This window comes from Physella acuta, unplaced genomic scaffold, assembly GCF_028476545.2.
Source record: "Physella acuta isolate Inbredline_101_S28 unplaced genomic scaffold, ASM2847654v3 ptg000520l, whole genome shotgun sequence".
Taxonomy (NCBI): Eukaryota; Metazoa; Mollusca; class Gastropoda; family Physidae; genus Physella; species Physella acuta.
This window is the reverse complement of record NW_026732039.1, coordinates 82,054-104,604: the sequence shown is the minus strand read 5'-3', so window position 1 is coordinate 104,604 and position 22,551 is coordinate 82,054. Positions and strand designations below refer to the sequence as shown.

At 34.0% G+C, this 22,551-nt stretch overlaps 1 protein-coding gene across 1 annotated transcript in view; it reads right to left on the bottom strand.

Moving 5' to 3' along the window:
• Positions 1-1,948: 1,948 nt before the first annotated feature.
• Positions 1,949-22,551, bottom strand: part of LOC131945046 (uncharacterized) — a 33,402-nt gene continuing 12,799 nt past the window's right edge. Inside the window, exon 2 of the mRNA XM_059306032.1 lies at positions 1,949-2,156. Within this exon, the coding sequence (XP_059162015.1) occupies positions 1,949-2,156 (208 nt within the window). The remainder of the gene's footprint in view (positions 2,157-22,551) is intronic.

The window sequence follows — 22,551 nt, the reverse complement described above, 5'->3', positions numbered from 1 at the left end:
TAATAAAATGTCTGGGGGGGGGGGGCGTGGCCACCGGTAAAAATATACATTTTCTATATAAAATTTATTTCGTTCCAGGGGGGGGGTAGACATTTTTCGGGGGAGGGGGTTTTTAAGTCAGGGTTATCACGTAAGGTCAACAGTATCAGTGTCATCACGTGGTCATCACGTGGTCACACCTTCACACTGGTCATTGGCAGATTAAAACACCAGCAACACTGACACGGATATAGGAGATAAGTCAACAGTTAATGCAGGAGTTAACGACGTCTAATCTGGTTTCGTTAGAATCGGATTAATACATATTGAACAGCTAGGGTAAAGAAGTAACAACTGTCATAATATACACACTAAAGTGTGATACCTTAACGAAGTTACGTTTCCCTATGTTGCTAAGGGCTCCTTACTAAAACACACATTTCCCATACAGAATCAGACATATCTTTGCCGGAATCTCGAGTTCGAATCTTGGTTCAAGTAAGTAGAACGTCCTTGAGTCCACATAACTCTGATGGGTACCTAACTCACGATAGGGAAATTAAAGGCGGCTTGGCAGAGTGCTGAACACACTATCTCTTCATAATATGCCGGGGTCACAGAAATAGGTGAACTCCAGTTGCCCCATTGATCATCAGGTTTGAAAGGGAACTTTGCTTAATTTTACTTACTTGCAGGACTTTAGATTGATTATAATAGTTGGCTAAGTCATATCGGCTTTGTTTGGGTCTACTAGGTATCATTGAGTAGGCTACCTATCAAGTAATATGGAGGACAATTTGCAACGTATTCTTATGATCCAGAGGCGTAGCGACCCTTCTCGGCGTCCGGGGACAAACTTTCAATTTGGCGCCCCATCGGGAGCAAATTTTTAATTTTGCACCCCCTCTCCTCAAACTTTCGATTTGCACCTCCCCCTCAAACTATTTATAATGGAAAAATGCAGCTAAAATAAAATTTTACTTTGGTTTTACAACCCATTTTGGCGCCCCCTAAGGTCGGCGCCCGTGGACATATTTACCCCCCCCCCTCCCACATCGCTACGCCTCTGTTATGATCACATGTTTATTTTGCTATAATTTTTTTTTCTATAACCACATTTGGGGATTTATTAATGTCTTTAAAATGTAACACTTTTAGAGACTTAGAGACACTTGTGGAGTTAATTTAAAATGTGCAAACATCTAACAGTAAATCAAAATATAGTTTTAAAAGTCAATATGTTATATTCATGTCTAGAAAAAAATGATTAATTGGACTATGTTGAGGTTTTGTGAATTTCGTTCCTTAATCATTTTTTTTTTGTTTACAGTCCATATTTATTGAAAATACTGAACAGCACAATTTACTAGTCACAATATTTATGTACTGTAAACTAACTAAAGCAAAATCAGGAATGTATAATTAAAAAATAGCAGAAAGTGAGATTGTAGGTGTTATAGAAAATTCCTGTGAAAAGAAGCAGCAGTCCAGTTACAGGGAAATTTTATCAGATTATTGGAATAGGGCAGGTAAGTAGGTCACCAACCAGTTCTACGGCTCAATAAAAACTGCATGAGCCATAGAACTGGTTGGTGACCTACTTACCAGCCCTATTAAGTGGGTCAATTAGCTCGGGATTGTATAGCCTCAAATGTATTACGCTGTGCTACAGCCATTCATACATCTAAAAATGTACAAAATGATAAATTATTCTAGCGTCATTTATGACATACACTCGTGTGCACAGCTTCATTAAGTATTTTAAGGAAAAAAAAAATTGAAAAATTAGATCTTCACATTAAAGATAATCTCCCGTGTTTGATGATGACAAAGCTGAAACAACTTACAAATTGTACACCAATGACATAAATCCTAAAGTAAGAAATTTTGTACCAGCGTTTTTTAGTGTTCAGCTGACATACCTAAACTTGGGGAAATAAGTTTTTCAGTGCTAGTGATTAATGTATTGTTAGTCGACATTGAACTGACCTTGCTGGAAAAGCTCAACTACACGGTTGCCGTAGCCATACTCATTATCATACCATGACACCCATTTAACAAAGTTATTATTCAAGGCAATGCCAGCCCTGGCATAAAAAATAGAGCTTATGTCATCTCCCAAGAAGTCCCGCGACACAAACTCATCATCAGTATAACCCAGGATGCCTTCAAGGGACCTTCAGGTGCAGCCTTGATAGCTTTTTTAATATTATCATAGGATGCCCCTCTTTCAAGTCTGCATGTAACAGAGGCGTAGCCAGGGGGGGGGGCGGGGGGCGGACCGCACCGGGTGACACCATTTAGAGGGGGGTGGGTGACACCAAGGCAAAAATAGCAAAATATATAGAGAAAAACTTGAGGGGGGTTGCAAATCGAAAGTCTGAGGGGGGGGGGTGCAAATCGAAAACTTGAGGGAGGGGTGCAAATCGAAAGTTTGAAAGTTTGTCCCCGGGAAAGGTCGCTACCCCTCTGGGGGGTTGACACCATTTAGTGCCGCACCGGGTGACACCCGACCTCGCTACGCCACTGACTGTCTTGTCACCTTTAACTGTGGTGCCTAGTAACCTTTAAGTGCGGTGTTTTGTCACCTTTAACTGTGGTATCTGGTCACCTTTAACTAAGATGTCTGGTCACCTTTAACTGTTGTGTTTGGACACCTTTAACTGTGGTGTTTTGTCACCTTTAACTGTGGTATCTGGTCACCTTTAACTAAGATGTCTGGTCACCTTTAACTGTTGTGTTTGGACACCTTTAACTGTGGTGTTTTGTCACCTTTAACTGTGGTGTCCGGTCACCTTTAACTGTGGTGTCTTGTAACTTTAAACTGTGTTGTCTTGTCACCTTTAACTGTGGTGTCTCCTGACGTGTGAGACGAGAGAAATCTTCGGGGCATATTGAAGGCCACACTGGGTACAGGTGTAGGGCTTTAAACCTGGAACAGAGACAAGAGAATAACATTAATTAAACCATTCATTAACCAAATGTTTTGTTTCTTTACGTTGTGTTTTGAAAATCAATAACTTCTTATACATCTGAATAATTATTTTCAACTAGCCTATTAATATTTCTAATATAAGATCACTAAAAAACGTTTTTTATGAATTTTTTTACAAGCTTTTATTTAACTCACTTCCTCGTCAGTCTGTCTAAATCGAAACGCCGGAGTGAAAATTCGGACACTTCTACTTGATCGATGCGGTTCACACTTGGCATGTGGGTCAAGACATGAAGACAATGCAACATGAAATTAAATTTGACTTTATTGGATGCCTAATTAATTTTGTATGAATTAATTAAAATTTGGACCGAAATAGTAGGCATGTCTATCCAACCACACCACACGCGTCATCATGTTCAATAGCTGCGCCATCACGTTCAGTAGGCGCGCAATGGTTTTTAGTCATGTAACTCTATTGTTAATAAAATATGTAAAACATGTAAAGTACTGAAATAAAAATTCATAAAAAACTTTTTAATAACACGCTTTTATGTAATAATGCACTAAAAAGTAGAAAATAAATTATAGCCTACTATTTAAATAACTATAAAGAAAAGCGTGGGTCTCTTCCTAAACATTAGTAAAGGTATCCAATAGATACTAAAGTGAACCACGCTTTTCTTTATAGTTATTTGAATAGTTGGCTATAATTTATTTTCTACTTTTTAGTGCATTATTACATAAAAGCTTGTTATGATTTTGTATGATTTTTTTAATGATGTTTTTTTTTTTTTTTAAATTTAATCGCTAATGTTTATTTGCTCGTTTTATAAATTGGATTGGTAAAGCTATAATTTGGTAATATGTATATGAAAATTAGCGCTGTCCTAATGGATATGCTGCAATGTGTATACTTGTCCATCTTCTGTGTAATTGTGTCGGTCAGTCTCGTCCATATAAAGCCGTACATTTTGAGTTTGTCTGTCACTATATTTGGGGTGTCGTATTTTGTCTTTTTTCTACATTTTAGAATGTTTGATTTATCCAGAGTGATTAAGCATTCACTGTCTATCCCTTTTCTTTAATTGTCTCTTTAATTATCTTAATTTATTTTTTTATTGTTTAGGAATATTTTTTTTCCTCAGACATGTAAATTACAGCGTTAGTTGTGTGTTCGATTTAGTATTACAGTTTTCATCATCGGCTTGTGAGGACTGATACAGATTTACAATAATAGTCATGTTTTTGTGTCCTTTTCTACGGATAAAAGTTATCTTATAACAGTACTTGTTACATACATTTCCGACGTAAAAAATCGAGCAAGAGAACAAGTCAAATGTTGCTTATTGGTATTAGAAAAAAACATTTCAAGTCACAACCGCGCAACGACCAGAATTTTAATAAGATTTTATTGCATGTCTTTAAAAAATGTTAATACAAATATAAGGCTTTCAATTTTTGAAATTACAATAAAGTTTTAATAATTAATTAAAGTAAAACTAAACATTTTGAAGGTTTTTGTAAATTATTTTTATATTCTATAAAATTTCACACTCTGTTTTTAAATTAAAAGGTGTTTAATTACACAATTTTGTATAATTTACCCGGCTTGCTATTTGTGGCAGATTTGCATTGTCTCCCTTGAAAACATGAATATTGCATTTAGCAGAGGGAGGTAACTACTCTTGGTAAATCAACATTTCTTTTGGTAAAATCAAAACTATAATAAAATGTAAAATTAACTAAAATTTTGAGAAAAGCAAGTGCTTACATTTGAAAAGTAAATGGCTGTCAGACATTGAGAAAAGAACATGCGACAGTCGTGGGGTTAGAACTGTAGGATCTGTTTCATCATTTTTTTTTCTCACAGTCTACTATTTCCTTCAGAAAATGTTCACAAACTGTGGCTGTTACGGTTGATTTAAAATATATAAAAATATATATACACAGACAAAAGCACGCAAAATATTGATCAATCAGACTTTATCACATGTTACTAAATGTGTATCACATATCTCCTACGTGTTTAAATTATAATTTCATAGCCTTTTTAAATAGAGAGCAATGACACATATTCAGATTTTATCATTTTTCAAAACAAAAAATAATATGTTAAAGTTTGTACGTTTTGAAAAAGAAAACATTATGTCTCTTTTATTTGAATTATTTCCAATGCAATTAATGTACTTCATGTGTCAATTAAACTCGAAATTATTTCCCTTGCAAACTTTCAAAATATGAATAATAAAGGTATTGGTAAATACTTATATGCATTTGTGAACTAAAATAATATGTACCTACTCTATTATGCAAATGAACTAAAATAGAAAATATATAATCATGTAAAACATGCACCTACAACTTTGGGAGCGGGTCAGATATAAAGTTGTTTGAGAGTTTAATATGAAGAACATATGTTGATACAATCCTCAATCAATGTATTGAAACTTCCATTTGAAGCATTCATCACACGTGTCTGTGTAGTCGAGTGGTAAATTGCCCCATTTACATTGTCTGCCTTTTGAATAAGATCAAAGTGCACTATATCACACGGGTTCTGCACAGAGGTATAAGCTGTAGCCGCAGTTTTTCCTAACGTTAGTCAGGTACCCATCTGAGCTGGGTGGACATAAGAACGTCCTAAAAATGTGGCATATTGTTTGGTTAACTTAGTTGTCAGTTCTGCTACATTGAAACATCCGGTGGTCAACTAGCTAATGGTTTGGAAAATATACATTGATGATATAATTTTGTTTCCTATAAACAATAAACCTCGGCTAACTTATCTTCATCAAATGTTACAAGGGGTAGCACGTGAAATGTGTGAGTCGCTATTGAGTTCGTTCATCACTTCCCCCTTCTGTTGACACACGGCTCTCTTTATGATGCAGGAAGGTAAACAACAACACCATGTCTTTCAGTTAGCATAAACTTTGTTAATTCTTATTCAGGGTTTTTAGAAATCAGTCGAACGACAAGTTAGTTGTATCGTTCACTTCAAGGTGTCGGGATGTGACAGTTACCAAAGAACAATTATGTTTGAGAATATTGTTGTTCAATTGGCGCAATATTAGTATGCTACCCGTTTGTTTTTATGGTACTACAAATAAACCATTCAAGAGAACAAAAATTCAAAACAGCAGAAGGCCTATGTCGCTAAGCATGCACAACATAAAATTAACGTTTCTAGGTTCCAATGTAATTACTTTTATTACATTTTCTTCAAATTGTGTGTTCAAACTGTCAAAAAACTAAAACCGCGTTTGTAAACACGTTTTTACAATTATATATGTGGCCAACATTCCGATGTTTTTACTGGTTTTAAATCATTTAAGCAAAGCATTCAAACACTGTTAAATATTAATGTATACTTTATACGTTATAATGAGTATATTGTATTACAGTTTATTACATGTAACATGTAAAATTAACCGAAGTAGACAATTTGTGTTCATGCAGAAACAGGACTTTGGAAATAAAATATATTGTACTGTTACTTTTGTTTTTATTATCGTCCTGCTTTGCTTTAGAATTACTACAAATGTAAATGTAATAATAACATGTAGTCCTTTACCTCTATTTATTTGACTTTGTAATAGGGTTTGATTGTTAATGTTTCTAATGATGTTTTTTTTTTGTTTAAATTAAATCTCTAATAAATCATTTGCTTGTTTTATAAAGGGTGTTAGTAAAGCTATGTTTTGGTAATGTGTAGGCCTATATGTTAATTAGCGCTGTCCTAATGGTCGCACTGCAAGTTGTATACTTGTCAAGCTTCTGTGTAATTGTGTCCGCGAGTTTCGTCCAAGTGAAGTCGTATAGTTTGTGTTTGTCACTATAATTGGGGTGTTGTATTTTGTCTTCATATAATACAAATACGTCTTGACCAACGTACCAACTACGAACCTTATCTGTCACTTAGAAGTGCCTGCAATTTCGCTCGGGCGTTATGATCTAGACTATTCTAGACAGACTGACGACTTACGACTCACGACAGAGAAAGCAAGTTAAATAAAAGCTTGCAAAAAGAAAGATATTATTAACGGTCAACTGAAACAATTTAAAAGTGTTTTAAAAATTAAGAATATATGCTTATGAAAACCGCATTTCTGCAACAACTCGATTGACTCGTAATGAGATAAATCACGTGTTTGCACACATTGACGATGTGATGTTATGAATGTGATACTTAAAACACATATAGGAAGTATTATATTGTTTGTTCAAATTTATTTTGTGTGGACATTTTTTTGACTTTACACAATGATTGTTATTAGAAAAAAAATATTATTTAAAAATTAATAAATAGTATTAATATAATTGTGGATTATGATATTCATATGTTACATTGTATTATATGAAGACAATGACAGGGAATGATACAAAAATAATGTAATAGTACTTGACCTTATACTTTAGGGCATCTTTATACGTAACCGCATTGTTTCATCACGATATCATGTTCATTAAAAAAATCAAGACTTTAAAACTTTAAACTATTTAGATAATAACATTTTACTTATTTTAAGAATCTTTCACCAACTATTTTTTACATATTAGTAATATACTTTCTTCAAACTTATAATTAAAATTAAAATAAAAAAAAATAAAAAATATCACATTTTGTAAAGTTTACATCACGTCCGCTTGTTATTACCTATCACAATTACGTTCGGATCCCGGAAATGAATCTGTAGGACGTCCTTTAGTCCACCCAGCTCAGACGGTACCTGATTAAGGTGAGGAAAAACTGCGGCCACAGGTAAAACTTCCGTGGAGAACCCATTACAGATAGAACACTTTAATCCGTGTACAAATTACTAGAAGTGAAATGGTGCAATCAATCACTAGACTACGCCGACCATTGTGGTGTCTGCTTTAAATGTTTGAATAATTAATTAAGGATTATATTAACATAATCTCTGCCATTTTGAACTCGCACACAACTTTATATTGAGTCACATCTGACCTGCTCCCAACATTGCTACTAAACATCATGCATCATTACATATTTTATAATTAGTTCATTTTAAATGTGTCTAAATGTAGGTAACATTTCTAGCATCGAATTACAAAACAAAACAGTGATTATAGTAGTTTAAGTCTACTTTACTATTAGGGGTCATCCGTCACGCTTTGTTTTGACGATTTTTACCTCCCCCCCCCATCCCCTCCGTCACACATCGTCACAAAAAGCCAGACCCCCCCTAAAATGACGTCACATCTCAGCCCACAACCTCCCTCAAAATTGCAGTTGATTTTTTTTTTAACATTGATATTTTCCAAAATCGTGTCTGAACTCTGTCAAAATAAGTATTTTAATCAATTCCTGTTACAATTTATTAAAATAGTTTTCTAAAACGCAAAATAACGTTTAAAATTCGTTTTCTAACATTGCTTTTTTATATTGCAAAAGTGTGACGTCACACCATCTTATTTCCTCCCCCCCCCCACCCCTCATCACACACCGTCACAAAAATTACGGACCCCTTAGTCTTGTTCAGCAATGTAAGTGTTGCATTGCAGTGGCGTAGGCAGGGGGGGGGGTTAGGGGGGGTCATAACCCCCCCCCCCCCCATAGACCCCTCGGTATATATAAAAAGTATGAGGGGGGTGCAAATCGAAAGTTTGAGGGGGGGGGGGGGGTGCAAATCGAAAGTTTGTCCACGGGTAAAAATTGGAACCCCCCCTTGAGACGATCCTGGCTACGCCACTGTTGCATTGTATTTTTTTTTTTCAATCTTGTTCTGAAAGAAAGTTTAATCAGGGGAAGTAATTAATACATATTTAATTAACAAAGCAAGTGCATACATTTTGAAAACAATTAAATAAAACACTTGTATGATTTTACTTGTATAAACATAAACACCTTATATTAAAATTTTTAAATAAAAAATAATTATATACTGTTTTTTTTTCTATTTAAAATTTCTATGTCATTGAAATATAAATACTTTCACGATGTGTGTTACATATTTTAAACACGTTATGACGTCGTTTTAAGCGATCTATTGTAAATTGGTGAATTTGGGCTTATTTCCTGCTGTTGTGAATTAGAAAAAAAAAACCTTACTATCGACACAATATCTACCCCCTCCCCCCACTCAAGTTTCATTTCGGCATCTTCGAAATAATGTTACTGTCAGATCAGTTTCATGAACATTTATTCGGAAATCCTAGACTGAGCCTAAAAATACCCACAAAAGGACTTGTAAATTCTCGTTTTCTCTCACTTAACTTTTAAGCCCAATAAGTAATGAATTCACAATTATCTTCCATATTTTTGGGGCACTCAGCTTAATTTTTTTTCTATTGTACATTGTGCAAAACTCCTGCGTTTTTTTTCCTCTGATTTATCAACTTCTGGTGGGGTTGAAGTAAAATTCTTGATAATGTGTTTACAAACGCAGATTTAGTATGTTTTTTTGACAGTTTGAACATACAATATGAAGAAAATAAAACATACCAACAATTAACGTGTTTCATTGCCTTTTTTTAAAACAGTATTTACATAAGTAACGTTAATTTTTGTCGTACATTTTTAGGGACATCTGCTGGCTAATGGCAGATACCTAATGAGCCCGTGATATCCGTATAGACAGAAAAAGAGTTAACAGCTTCTAAAGTAGATTGGGATAGTCCTAAAGTTATATTATTTGATTATTAATGTTATTACCCTGGCGAAACATGTGTATGTTTTTATATGAGTAAATATTAAAAGCTATTTATTTTAAATAACAAATCTAATCTTACTAAATTTAAACAAAATACGCTCATCAAACGAATGTAAGTTTATAGTGGATGAATAGTGAAAAAGATGGATCCATCATAGCTTTCTTGTGCCCGCTGTGTTAGGGTTTATATATGTTTACAAATGTACATCTGTGTTAGAGTGTCATAAAATGTGTACATATGTACGACTATGTTAGGGTGACATATGTGTATACACATTGAGACATGCTCACCGTGTTAGAGACAGTTAAATAGAAGACTTTACATTGAGACATGCTCACCCTGACAGAGATAGTAGACTAGAAGACTTTACATTGTGAAATAGTCACTCTGATGCCGTTTCCATTAGTGGAATCAGCACTGAAGTTGACTTTTACATTAGCGATTAAACTACTAAAACTAAATATATTTCTATAAATTTGGGGATACGCAATTTCTGCCTTGGTTGAGGTAATGGTTAAGGTGCTTCCTCCTCCCTTAAAATTATATCACACCTCATTTTACCAAACCCCTCCCTCAAAATTATTTTATATATATATATATATATATATATATATATATATATATATATATATATATATATATATATATATATATATATATATATATATATATATATATATATATATATATATATATATATATATATATATATATATATTCTACTTAAATCTTAATTAAGCTTGACTTTCTTGACAACGCAAATAAAATTAAAACTCATTTTCTAGTTTTTACTGCAATAACGTTTGATTTCTTTTGCTCTCTATCATCATCAATCCCTCCTCTTCTATCCCCTCCCCTCTCCAGATATGTCGTCATTTTTAGACGATTCATTATATATATGGTACTCTTTTGTAAGCGAAAATTGATATGCATACAAATCAACACATTATGGGTTTTACTTTTAATAGTGTAGCAAAACAATAAACATCACCAATTTTCTTTTAAAACAATATGGATATATCACCAAAAGACGATACCGCTGTAACAATAGAGAAATGAACGATATCCTCGCTTGTCTTTCAAATGAGTAAAAATAAATGCTGTTGTAATTTTCTTTTGCAATTACAGAAATTTTTAAACATAAAACAAATGCATATCTATTATTTTATATATATTATTTGAATAACTTTATTGTAGAATATACTATGTCTAATTTTAGGAAAAAAATAATACGTTTCTTTGATTTATTTTTTTGTTTAGAATTCGTTTACCAAATGGTCTATTTAATAGGTAATTACTTCCCTTGCACAATAACCAAACGAACAAAAAATATTGGTAAATATCAGCATCGGAAAAATTAAACTAACAAATACAAAAAACATGGGCGACATTGTATCGAATCATATGGATACATTTAACATAAACTAATATATAAACTATGTAACAATGTAAGATACGTATGCGTTACTAAAAGAGATGGTCAAATGTTGCTCAATTTAAAGTTGTGCGTGTGTTCAATATGGCAGGTATTATGTTGATACACTCATGAATCAAGTTATTGAAACTGTCATTTAAATTAGTGGTCGGAGTAGTCGAGTTACTTATTGCACCGATTCTCTTCTCGACATTTTGACTAAGATCAAAGTGTACTATCTGCTATGGGTTATGTACGGAGTCAGGTAACCCATCTGACCTGAGTGGACTAATTTCCCGTTCATTTTTGGAAAAAATAAATTATCTATATATAATTCTCTTCTTCGAGCCGTTAGAAAACAAGCTGCAAACGTTCTCCCTACCTCCCCACCCCTACATGGTTTTAGTGAGCTGTGTTCACTCTAAATGTTTACAAGCAGAGCCAACGATTTTAAACGTAGGGGGGGGGGAGGGGGGGAGGGAAGGAAGGGGGGGGGGTTATGGTCCTTAACGAGCTACTTATAGTGTTTTAAAGAAATATTTTCAGTGTCAGCGTTGGTACTGTCGAATTCACAAATTATGAATTATTGAAAATTAGAAACAACTAAATAGCGGCGTATGTTATGCCGCGGGCCGGGTCGTCTAATTAAATATAAAGCTTCGCGTGAGTTCAATATGGCAGATATTATGTTGATACAATCATTAATTCAGTTATTGGAACTGTCATTTAAAGCAGATACAACAATGGTCTGAGTAGCCAAACGGTTGATTGCATCATTTTACTTCTCGGCATTTGACTAAGAGCAAGTTGTTCTATCTATTAGGTATTCTGTACGGAGGTCTTAGCTGTGGCCGCAGTTTTTCCTAACGTTAGTCAGGTAACCATCTGAGCTGGGTGGACTTAATGACGTTTTACAGACTCGAATGTCGGGATCTGAAAAAATATATTTTAAGCAATCAATTAAGTCAAAAGTAATGTCACAATTCAGACAAAATAATTTGTATTTAAAGCAAACTAGTTTGAACCCTAAAGTTATAGTAATTTTAATTAAACCGATTTTATTTGGTGTTTAAACATTAAACTATTATAAGTATCATTATTTTGTTTTATATAATAAACTAGCGTACCCGCCCCTGGCGCGTTGCCGCGGGGATAGAAGAAAGTTTGACGAAATGTATTAGAGGGATTTCACCAACGCGTTACCAATCATATGTTCTTAGACGCGTGACCTGTCTTTTCTAAAAGTTAGTTATTTAAATGTAAACAATGCCTGCGATTGGATCATAAATATCGGGACACGGGTTTACCTACACTACCGCATGAAAACATTGAGTGTACATTAGTCACTCACCGAAATAATGAGATAGAACATACTTCGGTGACCACCCATGTGTCAGGGACGTAGATGGGCGCTCTCAGGAGCGCCCCTCCCGATTACACTACCGCATAGTCGCAGCGTACGGCCCCTGGTTCCTTAAAACGAACAGGCGCCATCTTGCTCATTACTATAACCCAGAGTGCCAAATAGCATCCTGTTAACAATGATGCAGAGTTCGTCATTCGCTTAAGTGACACAAATTAACAGGATTTTTTTTCTTTAACACGTAAAAAAATTATTTGACGTGTTTTAAACATCAGTGTGACTGATGCAATATGCTAGCGTTACTAATGGTCTACTATTAGATGCTCGATCTCAATTTCTGACTGGATCGTCTAATAATAGATGCTTATTGCATCATTCGCAAAGTGACGAAACTCTACAGTAGGCGCCTCATATTCAAAAAGTTATTTTTTCATCTTTCGCAAGGGGACGAAACTGTACAGAAGGATGTCCTCGCGTTACAAAGTTATTTTTAGAAGCCTGTTGTAGTTTTACCGCTGAATATAGTAGTACCCCTTACTTGCTATGCAGGACGCTCGATTAACGGATGCCAAGTGCCAACATAGTCGCTCTAAAACTCTGGGGGCCAAACCGTGTATTGACGAAAGTTGTACCCTACATGGCGCCGCCCATAAAAAACTTTAGTTTTCTTTTTCGCAGAAATATTCTCGGGAGTATTCTCATCTACTCCCTAAAGTTTCATGGCACTCAGATGAACCGAATCCGAGTTTTATTTTTTATATACCGTGTATAGAGGGGGAAAACGCTCCCCCTCCCCGGGGGGCGCCGCCCTTGCAATATTAAAAAAAACATTTTTTTGCAGAACCCTACCATTGAGTGATCTAATCATCTCCCCAAAGTTTTATGGTACAGGGATTAACGGTGTGAAACCGAAATAGACTTTTGTTTATAAACCGTATATAGAGAAAAATCGCAGCGTCTCGTGGCGCCGCCCTTGCGAAATTAAAAAAGGATTTTTTTTTTACAGAACCCTTCCATGAATTGTTCTAATGAACTCCCCAAAGTTTGATGGCGATCAGATAAATGGTGTCAAACCAAAAGCAATTTTTATTTTTATATACCGTATATAGAGAAAATCGCACCTTCCTGAAGTGTTCTAATCAAGTCCCTGAAGTTTGATGGCTACCGCAATCAACTTTTCTTTTTATATAACATATAGAGAAAGAAAAAAACCACCCCTGAGAATTTGAAAATGTTTTTAGAGCAGAAACCTCCCCAGGAATATTCTGAACATTTTCCCAAAGTTTCATGGCGATCGTGTGCACGGTGTCACGGCAATTCACTATTATTATTTTTATATACCGTATATTGAGAAAAAACGCAACCTCGCGTGGCGCCGCCCTTGCGAAATTAAAATGACTTTTTTTTACAGAACCCTTCTCCAGAGTGTCCCAATCAACTCCCCCAAAGTCTCATGGCTATCGGATAACGGTGTCACACCAAAATCGACTTTTATTTCTATATACCGTATATAGAGAAAAATTGCACCCTCCTGTGGCGCCGCCCTTGCGAAATTAAAAATGATTTTTTACAGAACCCTTCAAGTTTCATGCCTATCGGATGGACGGTGTCACTGCAATTCACTTTTATTATTTTTATAGACCTTATATAGAGAAAAACAAATCGCGCCCTATCGGGGCGCCACCCCTGCGAATTTAAAAATTTGTTTTTAGCGCAGAAACCTCCCCAGGTATAAATTCAACTTCTTCCCAAAGTTTCATGCCTATCGGATGAACGGTATCACTGCATTTCAATTTTATTATTTTTATATACCATATATAGAGGAAAATCGGACCCTCCCGTGGCGCCGCCCTTGAGAAATTAAAAATTATTTTTGTACAGAACCCTTCCCTAGAGTGGTATATTGAACTCCCCAAAGTGTCATGGCTATCGGATGAACGATGCCAAATCGACTTTTTATTTTCATATACCGTATATAGAGAAAAACAAATCGCGCCCTGCCGGGGCGCCACCCCTGCGAATTTGAATTTTTTTTTTCGCAGAAACCTCCCCAGGAATATTCTCAACAACTTCCCAAAGATCGTCATGTATGATTTTTGATCTATTGGGATGATACACAAGCCGTGAAACAATGGTTTCATCATGTTTAGTTTTAGAAACAGCCGAACTAAATTCCAACAATTCATTCATACTTTAGTTATATATGAGTTTATATGAGAGTATATGTTAAAAATAGGTGTTCAGCAGAAGGATTAAGTTCATATATATGTTCAGTTGACAGATTAAGTTCACATTGTTGTTCAGTCATTTTCTGCTTTTCATCGCGTGTTAAAGTGACGATAACACGAAACATGGAGAAAGTCAGCTTCGGGAAAATGAATTTAGTTCAACTTAAAAAAGAATGTCGAAGAAGAGGAGCAAAAATAAGTGGAAGAAAAAGAGATCTTGTAGAAAGGTAACGTGTTAATATTTGTTGATTGATTTCGCTTGCTAGATTTAAGATTTCATTTTAAAAAGAAGTTGCTGAGCCTAGGGCTAGAGCTAGTGACAAGGCTAGATCTAGATCTAGCTAGAGAATCTAGGCCGTGCATTAATTCTAATTTATTATTTACACCAATCATAAAATACTGCATTTTAAGTCCAATAAACAATAATATCATAATCTTATTCCATATTTTGGGGTACACAGCTAAACATTTTAAATGTAGATCTTGCAACTATTTTCGTACGAATTTTCAAATTTTGGATTTGGTAAAAAAAAACTCAATTTTTGTGAGTTTTGGGGCATTAAATCGAGTGTTTTTGACGGACCTATGTGTTTCTCTAAATGCCAATGTAGTCCTATACATCTATGACATGTGGAATATTCTTAATGCCATCTTTAGGCTTTTATTATGATGTTTTATTCTGTACCATATTCCTTATCAACTTTTAACACTTTTGGTTGTTGATTCACATCACATAGAGGCTCTAAATTTTGTTTCACCATTTATTTTGTGTAGTAATAAGGCACCCCTCTTAAAACACGTCTGGTGTTATCTTTTTTGTCGAGATGTGTATTTGCTATTTTGAAAATTCTCTGTGTCCCTTCTGTACCAAGTGTTGGTTGGAACACAAACTCTGTTGCCGCCAGTCGCTCATATTGTTTAGCTGACTTTATTACAGCAGTCCCTGGTACTTCGTTAGAGTATACTTGTGATATATATGTGTCTTGCTTATTTGTTAGGGTGGCAAATTGTGTTTTTTTTTTTAATTCAGCGTTGGTACTTGTATTGAGCCAACGTCCTTGTATTATCGTATTATTGAAAAACACAATCAATAGAAATATAGCGTAAACAATAAAATTCAATGTATGTCGATGATGAAAATCTAACACATAATTATAGAAAACAACACAGAGGCTTCGATGAAAGTCAGCTTTCCACTAAATGTTATGAACGCGAAATAATCCATGAAAAAAATACATAATTAAGACACACAGTGATCTCTCTGTAAAAAAAAAAAAAACAACCCGAAGTACATCTGGTATAAATATTGATTTAACGATATCTTCGATTGTCTTGCACATGTGTAAAAAATAATGATATTGTGTGTATGTTTGAAGTTATATATATATATATATATATATATATATATATATATATATAAATATATATATATATATATATATATATATATATATATATATATATATATATATATATATATATATATATATATATATATATATATATATATATATGTTTTTAAAAACTTTAAACAAACGCACATCCATGTATGTCATTATTATTTAAAAAAAAGGTATTACCTTTATTGGTATGATTTGTCAATGATATGTCATTTTTGTTTGATTTTATTTTACCAAACTTATTGTGTCTATTTAATAGGTAATTATTCCCCTTGCTAAATTTCTAAGCAAAAAAAAACCCAACAAGTTGTATTTACCTCCCCTATGTATGAAATTAAGCTGTATCTCAGTACTGATTAGCAGATACATATTACCGGCTTATATATTTACAGTCTGGTGTAGTGTTGTGCTGATGGGTGGTGTTGTGGCTCCGATTGCAGTAGCAAAATAATTACTTGGACGCATATTATTTTTAAGGTTACATTACTATTCTATTGCTAGACTCTCAAAGACAAACAGTGTTTATTACTTGACAAAATCAAAGAAGAAACATCACTTAACATAATGTCATCACTAGTCTTTAAACCATGTACACAAATTAATTCATGTATTAATTTGTATGCTGTTGTTGTTGTTTTGAAGCACTACATTAAAATACATTATTGTTTGTTTGTTTTTTATTTGGTAAATGTGGTATTATTATTATTGTATCTCCCTGAGTATAAATTTGCAAAATAATAATTATAGCTGACAACTACAATAATTGCCAATACTTTGTTTCTAGCCCCCTGATACAACTTACGATCATTACAATTGGTATATGTTGTTGATACATGAACACGAGCTGTAGAAATCAAGTTTGAAGCGTGTCACGTGTGTGATATCTATAGGCCTATAACTGAGATCTGGTAACATTAAATGATTTGTTGTTCAAGCTGTGTAAAGCAGACATAAACTAGGCAGAGTTACCAAGCAGTTAAATCTCAATCTTTTTTTTTTAAAGCGTAGATGTTTAGGTATATAACTTTTATTTTATTTTTTGTATTTACTGCATATTTTTCGAATCTTGTTTCATCTCGAATTAATTAATTTTTTAAAATTTAAAGTACATGATTTGGTGGCTTTTTCTTAACCTATTGGGGTCTAAAAATGGCACCTAATCGGTGCGTGGACCTTTGTCCACAGGTGCTTTGACCAAAGGGGGTTTGACCACAGCAGAGCTTTGACCATAGGGGGTTTGACCACAGCGGGGCTTTGACCATAGCGGTGCTTTGACCATAGGGGGTTTGACCACAGCGGGCCTTTGACCATAGCGGTGCTTTGACCATAGGGGGTTTGACCATAGGGGGTTTGACCACAGCAGAATTTTGACCATAGGGGCTTTGACCATAAGGGGTTTGACCATAGGGGGTTTAACCACAGCGGGCCTTTGACCATAGCGGTGCTTATACCATAGGGGGTTTGATCATAGGGGGTTCGACCACATATTTTTTCTCAGCAGAGGGTCTTTGATTACAGGTGGTCTATCAACTGGTGTTTGATCACGGTGTGATACAATTAACACGATTTTATACATGTTTCCTGAGAGTACGTTAATATAAATTAACATGTATTTTAAAAAATCCAAGAACTCTATTTTAACCTCCACATAAAGGCTGGTGCTAGGCCTCATAGATTTATTTTGAATATACATGAAACACAAATAATGCGACATATAACAAGTTTCATAAATAAATAATGTAGATGTACTTGAAAATACATAGCATATATAAAGGATAAAAATGATACAAAACTTGCCAACAATATAGTCAAAGATGTAATACATAAAATGGTTAACTAAATGACAGATGTGCTATAGCAAGCAAATGTGTCAGTACATCTGTTTGACCATATGTCTGGACAGCACGTTGTACTTTTTTGTGCAGCATCTTGTATCGCTTCTCAGCTGGGTAGCTTGCCCCTGCGACACCTTGCAAGAAAGTTGTCTTTTGCCGTGAGCAGTCCATCTGTAGACCTTCAAGGAAACGCCACATTGTTGGTTGACTACATTGGATGAAAGACTGAAGACTGTAATGCCATCCTTCACAAATGTTATTTGTTCATGCTACACCATCGCCAATCGTGTGCATTTGATTCCAATTTTCAACTGGAAACAAAGCTGTGTTGCTGCTGGAGTAGCAAGAGTATCCTCCAGTCTTCTTTTCATTTCTCCAACAGCTCGTTTTGCCAAACCATAGCTAATGTTTCCTTCGTGTGAATGTTGAGGAATCAGCTCTCCTATAATCACAAGATGTTGTGCAACTATTGAAGCTTGGCACTTACAAGTGCGATTCTTCGTACACCGCCAAACGCGTGACCCGTCCTGGCGTTCTCTGTGTAGCCAAAACTCGTGGCCACGATACAATAAAGTTCTTTTACCTTTTTGACGTGCTATACTCTCCAAGATTCTCTATGGTTTTGACATAGAGTAGTTTAGATGACTTGTATTTATACATGATGATTTAACATATTATTACATCATGTCGAAATTTAAAATATAATTTAGCAACTTTTAAAATAAATCCTTACCATATAAAATATAAGTAGGTCTATAAATGTGGGTTAAATTAGGGTCAGTCTGGGATTTCCAGAGAAATGTTATAACAGATGTGATAAAAATTTTATCGCACCGTTCAAACAGGAAAAAAATGTCAATGATGGCTACACGAATAGGGTTCTATCAGTTGTGAAGTTTTTTAAAATAATTCCACATCAACAAAAACAGGCAAAAACATCGATCAATCAGACTTCATCAAATGTCTTCTAAATGTGTAACACATATCGCAACTGTGTTTAAACAATAATGTAATAACCATTTTATATAGAAAGCAAGGACACATATTAACGTTTTTATCATTTTTCAATTAATGATATAATATGTTAAAGATTGTATGTTTTTAGAAACAAAACATTGTGCCTCTTTTATTTGAATTATTCCCAATGGCTTAAATGTACTTAATTTGTCAATTAAGCACCAAATTATTTCCCTTGCAAACTTTCAAAATATGAATTAAATTTTTTTGTGAACTAAAATAAGAACATGTACACTGCAATAAGCCTAATCTAGTATACACATTTACAATGAACTAAAATAGAAAATATCTAACCATGTAAAATATGTACCTGCTACTTTGGGAGCGGGTCGGATGTAGCTAAATATAAAGTTGTTTGCGATTCAATATGGAAGACCATATGTTGATACAATCCTCAATCAAGTTATTGAAAATGTCATTTAAAGCATTCATCACACGTGTCAGAGAAGTCGAGTGATTGATTGCCCCATTTAAATTCTCGGCCTTTTGGCTAACACAACGTGGTCTATATCACACTGGTTCTGTACGGAGGTCTTAGCTGTGGCCGCAGTTTTTCCTAACGTTATTCAGGTACCCATCTGAGCTTGGTGGACATAAGGGCGTCCTACATATATGACATATTGTTTGGTTAACTTAGTTGTCAGTTCTGCTACATTGAAACATCTAGGTGGTCTACTTGCTAGTTGTTTGGAAAATATACATTGATGCTATTATTTTGTTTCATATAAACAATAAACTTCGGCTAACTTATCGTCATCAAATGTTACAAGAGGTAGCACGTGAAATGTGTGAGTCGCTATTGAGTTCGTTCATCACTTCCCCCTTCTGTTGACACACGGCTCTCCCTATGATGCAGGAAGGTAAACAACAACACCATGTCTTTCAGTTAACATAAACTTTGTTAATTCTTATTTCTGGTTTGTAGAATTCAGTCGAACGACAAGTTAGTTGTGTCGTTCACTTCAGTGTCAGAATTTGGCAGTATATCAAACAACAATTAAATTACGAATATTATTTCTATTTGGTTGACGCTCTTTTTTTTGACAGATCTAAAAGTTTTCGTAAAAAAACGTGTAAGTTTGGGAATAATGATTTTTTTTTTATTAATAGGGTCATAAAAAATATTTTGTAATGAGCATATAACTTTAAAAATAAAAAGCAACAGTTCAATTGTAATTTTCAATAATAAAGAACTATATATTCCTTTATAAAAAAAAGTTTATTAAAATGTAACTTTAACCGATACTCACCATTAATTTGTGTTTATGTAAAAACAAGAGCTATGCAAGTCAAATTTGAGAAGGTTCAGATTGGTCTCAATATAACCTTGTCTGTAAAGGATATACGGCTAACACTCAACAGAACAAATTAAATGTTTATTGTTGTGGTTAAAAGCTTTTTAAAACATACAAGAATAGTGCGGATGTGTCGTGTGTTGTATTACATGATTTTTGACACGCGCTATATGAATGTAGTAAAACACAACTTTTCATATCAATAGCCCTTACGCGTAGTGTTGAACTGTTCTACATTTTAAGTACCACAAACACATTCTCTGAAAATTCAACTTCACAACAAAAAGCAAAGCCAAAACTCGCAAAACCACATAACACTACCATCAACTTATCAAAAGATGTGTTAAAGTTTTAATGGCACCGTTCAAACAGGATTTTTTTTTTTTAAGGTGGCTACACGAATAGGGTTCTGTCGGTTGTGAAGTTATTATATAATATTATTCATTAAATCAGGAAATTCGTATAGAACGTTTTAACAGGAGATCAAACATTCATTAATCAGACTTTATCACATGTCTTCTAAATGTGTTACAGATATCGCGACTGTGTTTATTTTTCAATGACATACACATTTTGAATAGAAAGCAAAGACATAGATTCAGTATTTATCATTTCTTAAACAAAAAACATATTTTAAAGCGAGTACGTTTCGACAAATAAAACATTATGCCTATTTTATTTGAATTATTTCCAACGCATTCATTTTATATGATATGTCAATTACTCAGGTAATTATTTCCCTTTGAAAAAATTTCGGAGCATGAATTAACGCAAACGCTTATCTGCATTTGTGAACAAAAATAACAATATGCACAATGAAGTAAACCTAATCTATTATACCCATTTAAAATGAACTAAAATATTAAATATCTGAACATATAAAATATGTATCTACTACTTTGGGAGCGGGTCTGATGTAGCTAAATATAAAGTTGTGTGCGATTCAATATGGAAGACCATATGTTGATACAATCCTGAATAAAGCAATTACTACATTGGTCTAAGTAGTCGAGTGATTGATTTCACCATTTAAATTATCGACCTTTTGGCTAAGATCAAAGTGTTCTATATGTCACGGGTTCTGTACGGAGGTCTTAGCTGTGGCCGCAGTTTTTCCTAACGTTAGTCAGGTACCCATCTGAGGTGGGTGTAATACAGAACGTCCAAAAGATTTAACTTCTGGATCCGAACTTTCGGATTAGGAATTTTGGAATATAAAGATCTAAATACATCTACTATATATAACCTGTGTTACTGGCGGAAATGTTAGGTGTATGGAAAGCAATAATGTGGTTTATTCTATCTTTTCTTCCTGTGATTTATAATTCGTCGTAAACATATTTAGTAAAATTTGACATTAACCATAAGGCTCCAGCTAAGATCTAATACCTATGTGTTTTTCTGTACTACCCCTGTTAAATTGCGTTACTTTTAAGACATACATTTTAGTCATACGTATGTGTACAGGCACATTATCATGTGCAACTAGTTAAAAGAATGATGTAGGATTAGATATTGTGATAGTATATTATCTTAATTAAAATATTCAATCAAATGCCTTTTTTTTATAAGTAGGGGAAGAAAATATACACTTCTTGAGTTACGCGGTATTTCTGCTGTTGCGTCCCTTTGACAGTTTATTTAAAAATGAAAGTTGCATTGTTTCTGCATACATTAGTATATGCTTCTTGTACTGATTCTTTCAAACTTTTTTGTTTTAAAAGCAAAAAAAAAAAAAAAAAGTCGAAATAAACATGCTAGATACTAAAGGTACTGCACTGTCAACGTCAGGCCTATGTTTGAGATTTTAAAATGAAATTAAATAAAATAGAACAACACATCAATATTAACGTCATTACAACAGGTGATTTGTTCTGACAATTAAACGTCATCTTCTTCAAGGAACAATAGTTACGTCATCCATCAGAAGCAACAGCAGGAGTTGGCACGTTTAAGTAATTTCTATGAAGTCGTTTTTAATTTTTTTTTTTTTTTTTTTTTTTTTTTTTTTTTTTTTTTTTTTTTTTACAGTTATATTACTTTTATTTTAATTTTATTACAACACATGTTTTCATGGACATCAAAAGTATGAAAAGTAGTGGTGAAAAAAAAAACACACAATGACTATTTTTTAAGACTTTGTTCAAGTTTTTCTATACTACAAAGATACAATGATAATGAACAAAGTGAATGATGATTATCAATGTGATGAGAACACCTACACAACATTAGGAGAACTGTGAAGATATGATGATGATCAACATTAATTGACAAGGACCCAAGTTTGTCATGTGTCATGAAAACTATTACAGTACTCGCATGTCATCAAAAGCAGATAAAACATACTGTGACACTACTTACAACCAACCCTCTTGTGATGGCTTGAGAAAAAATTTAAAGCCCTGAT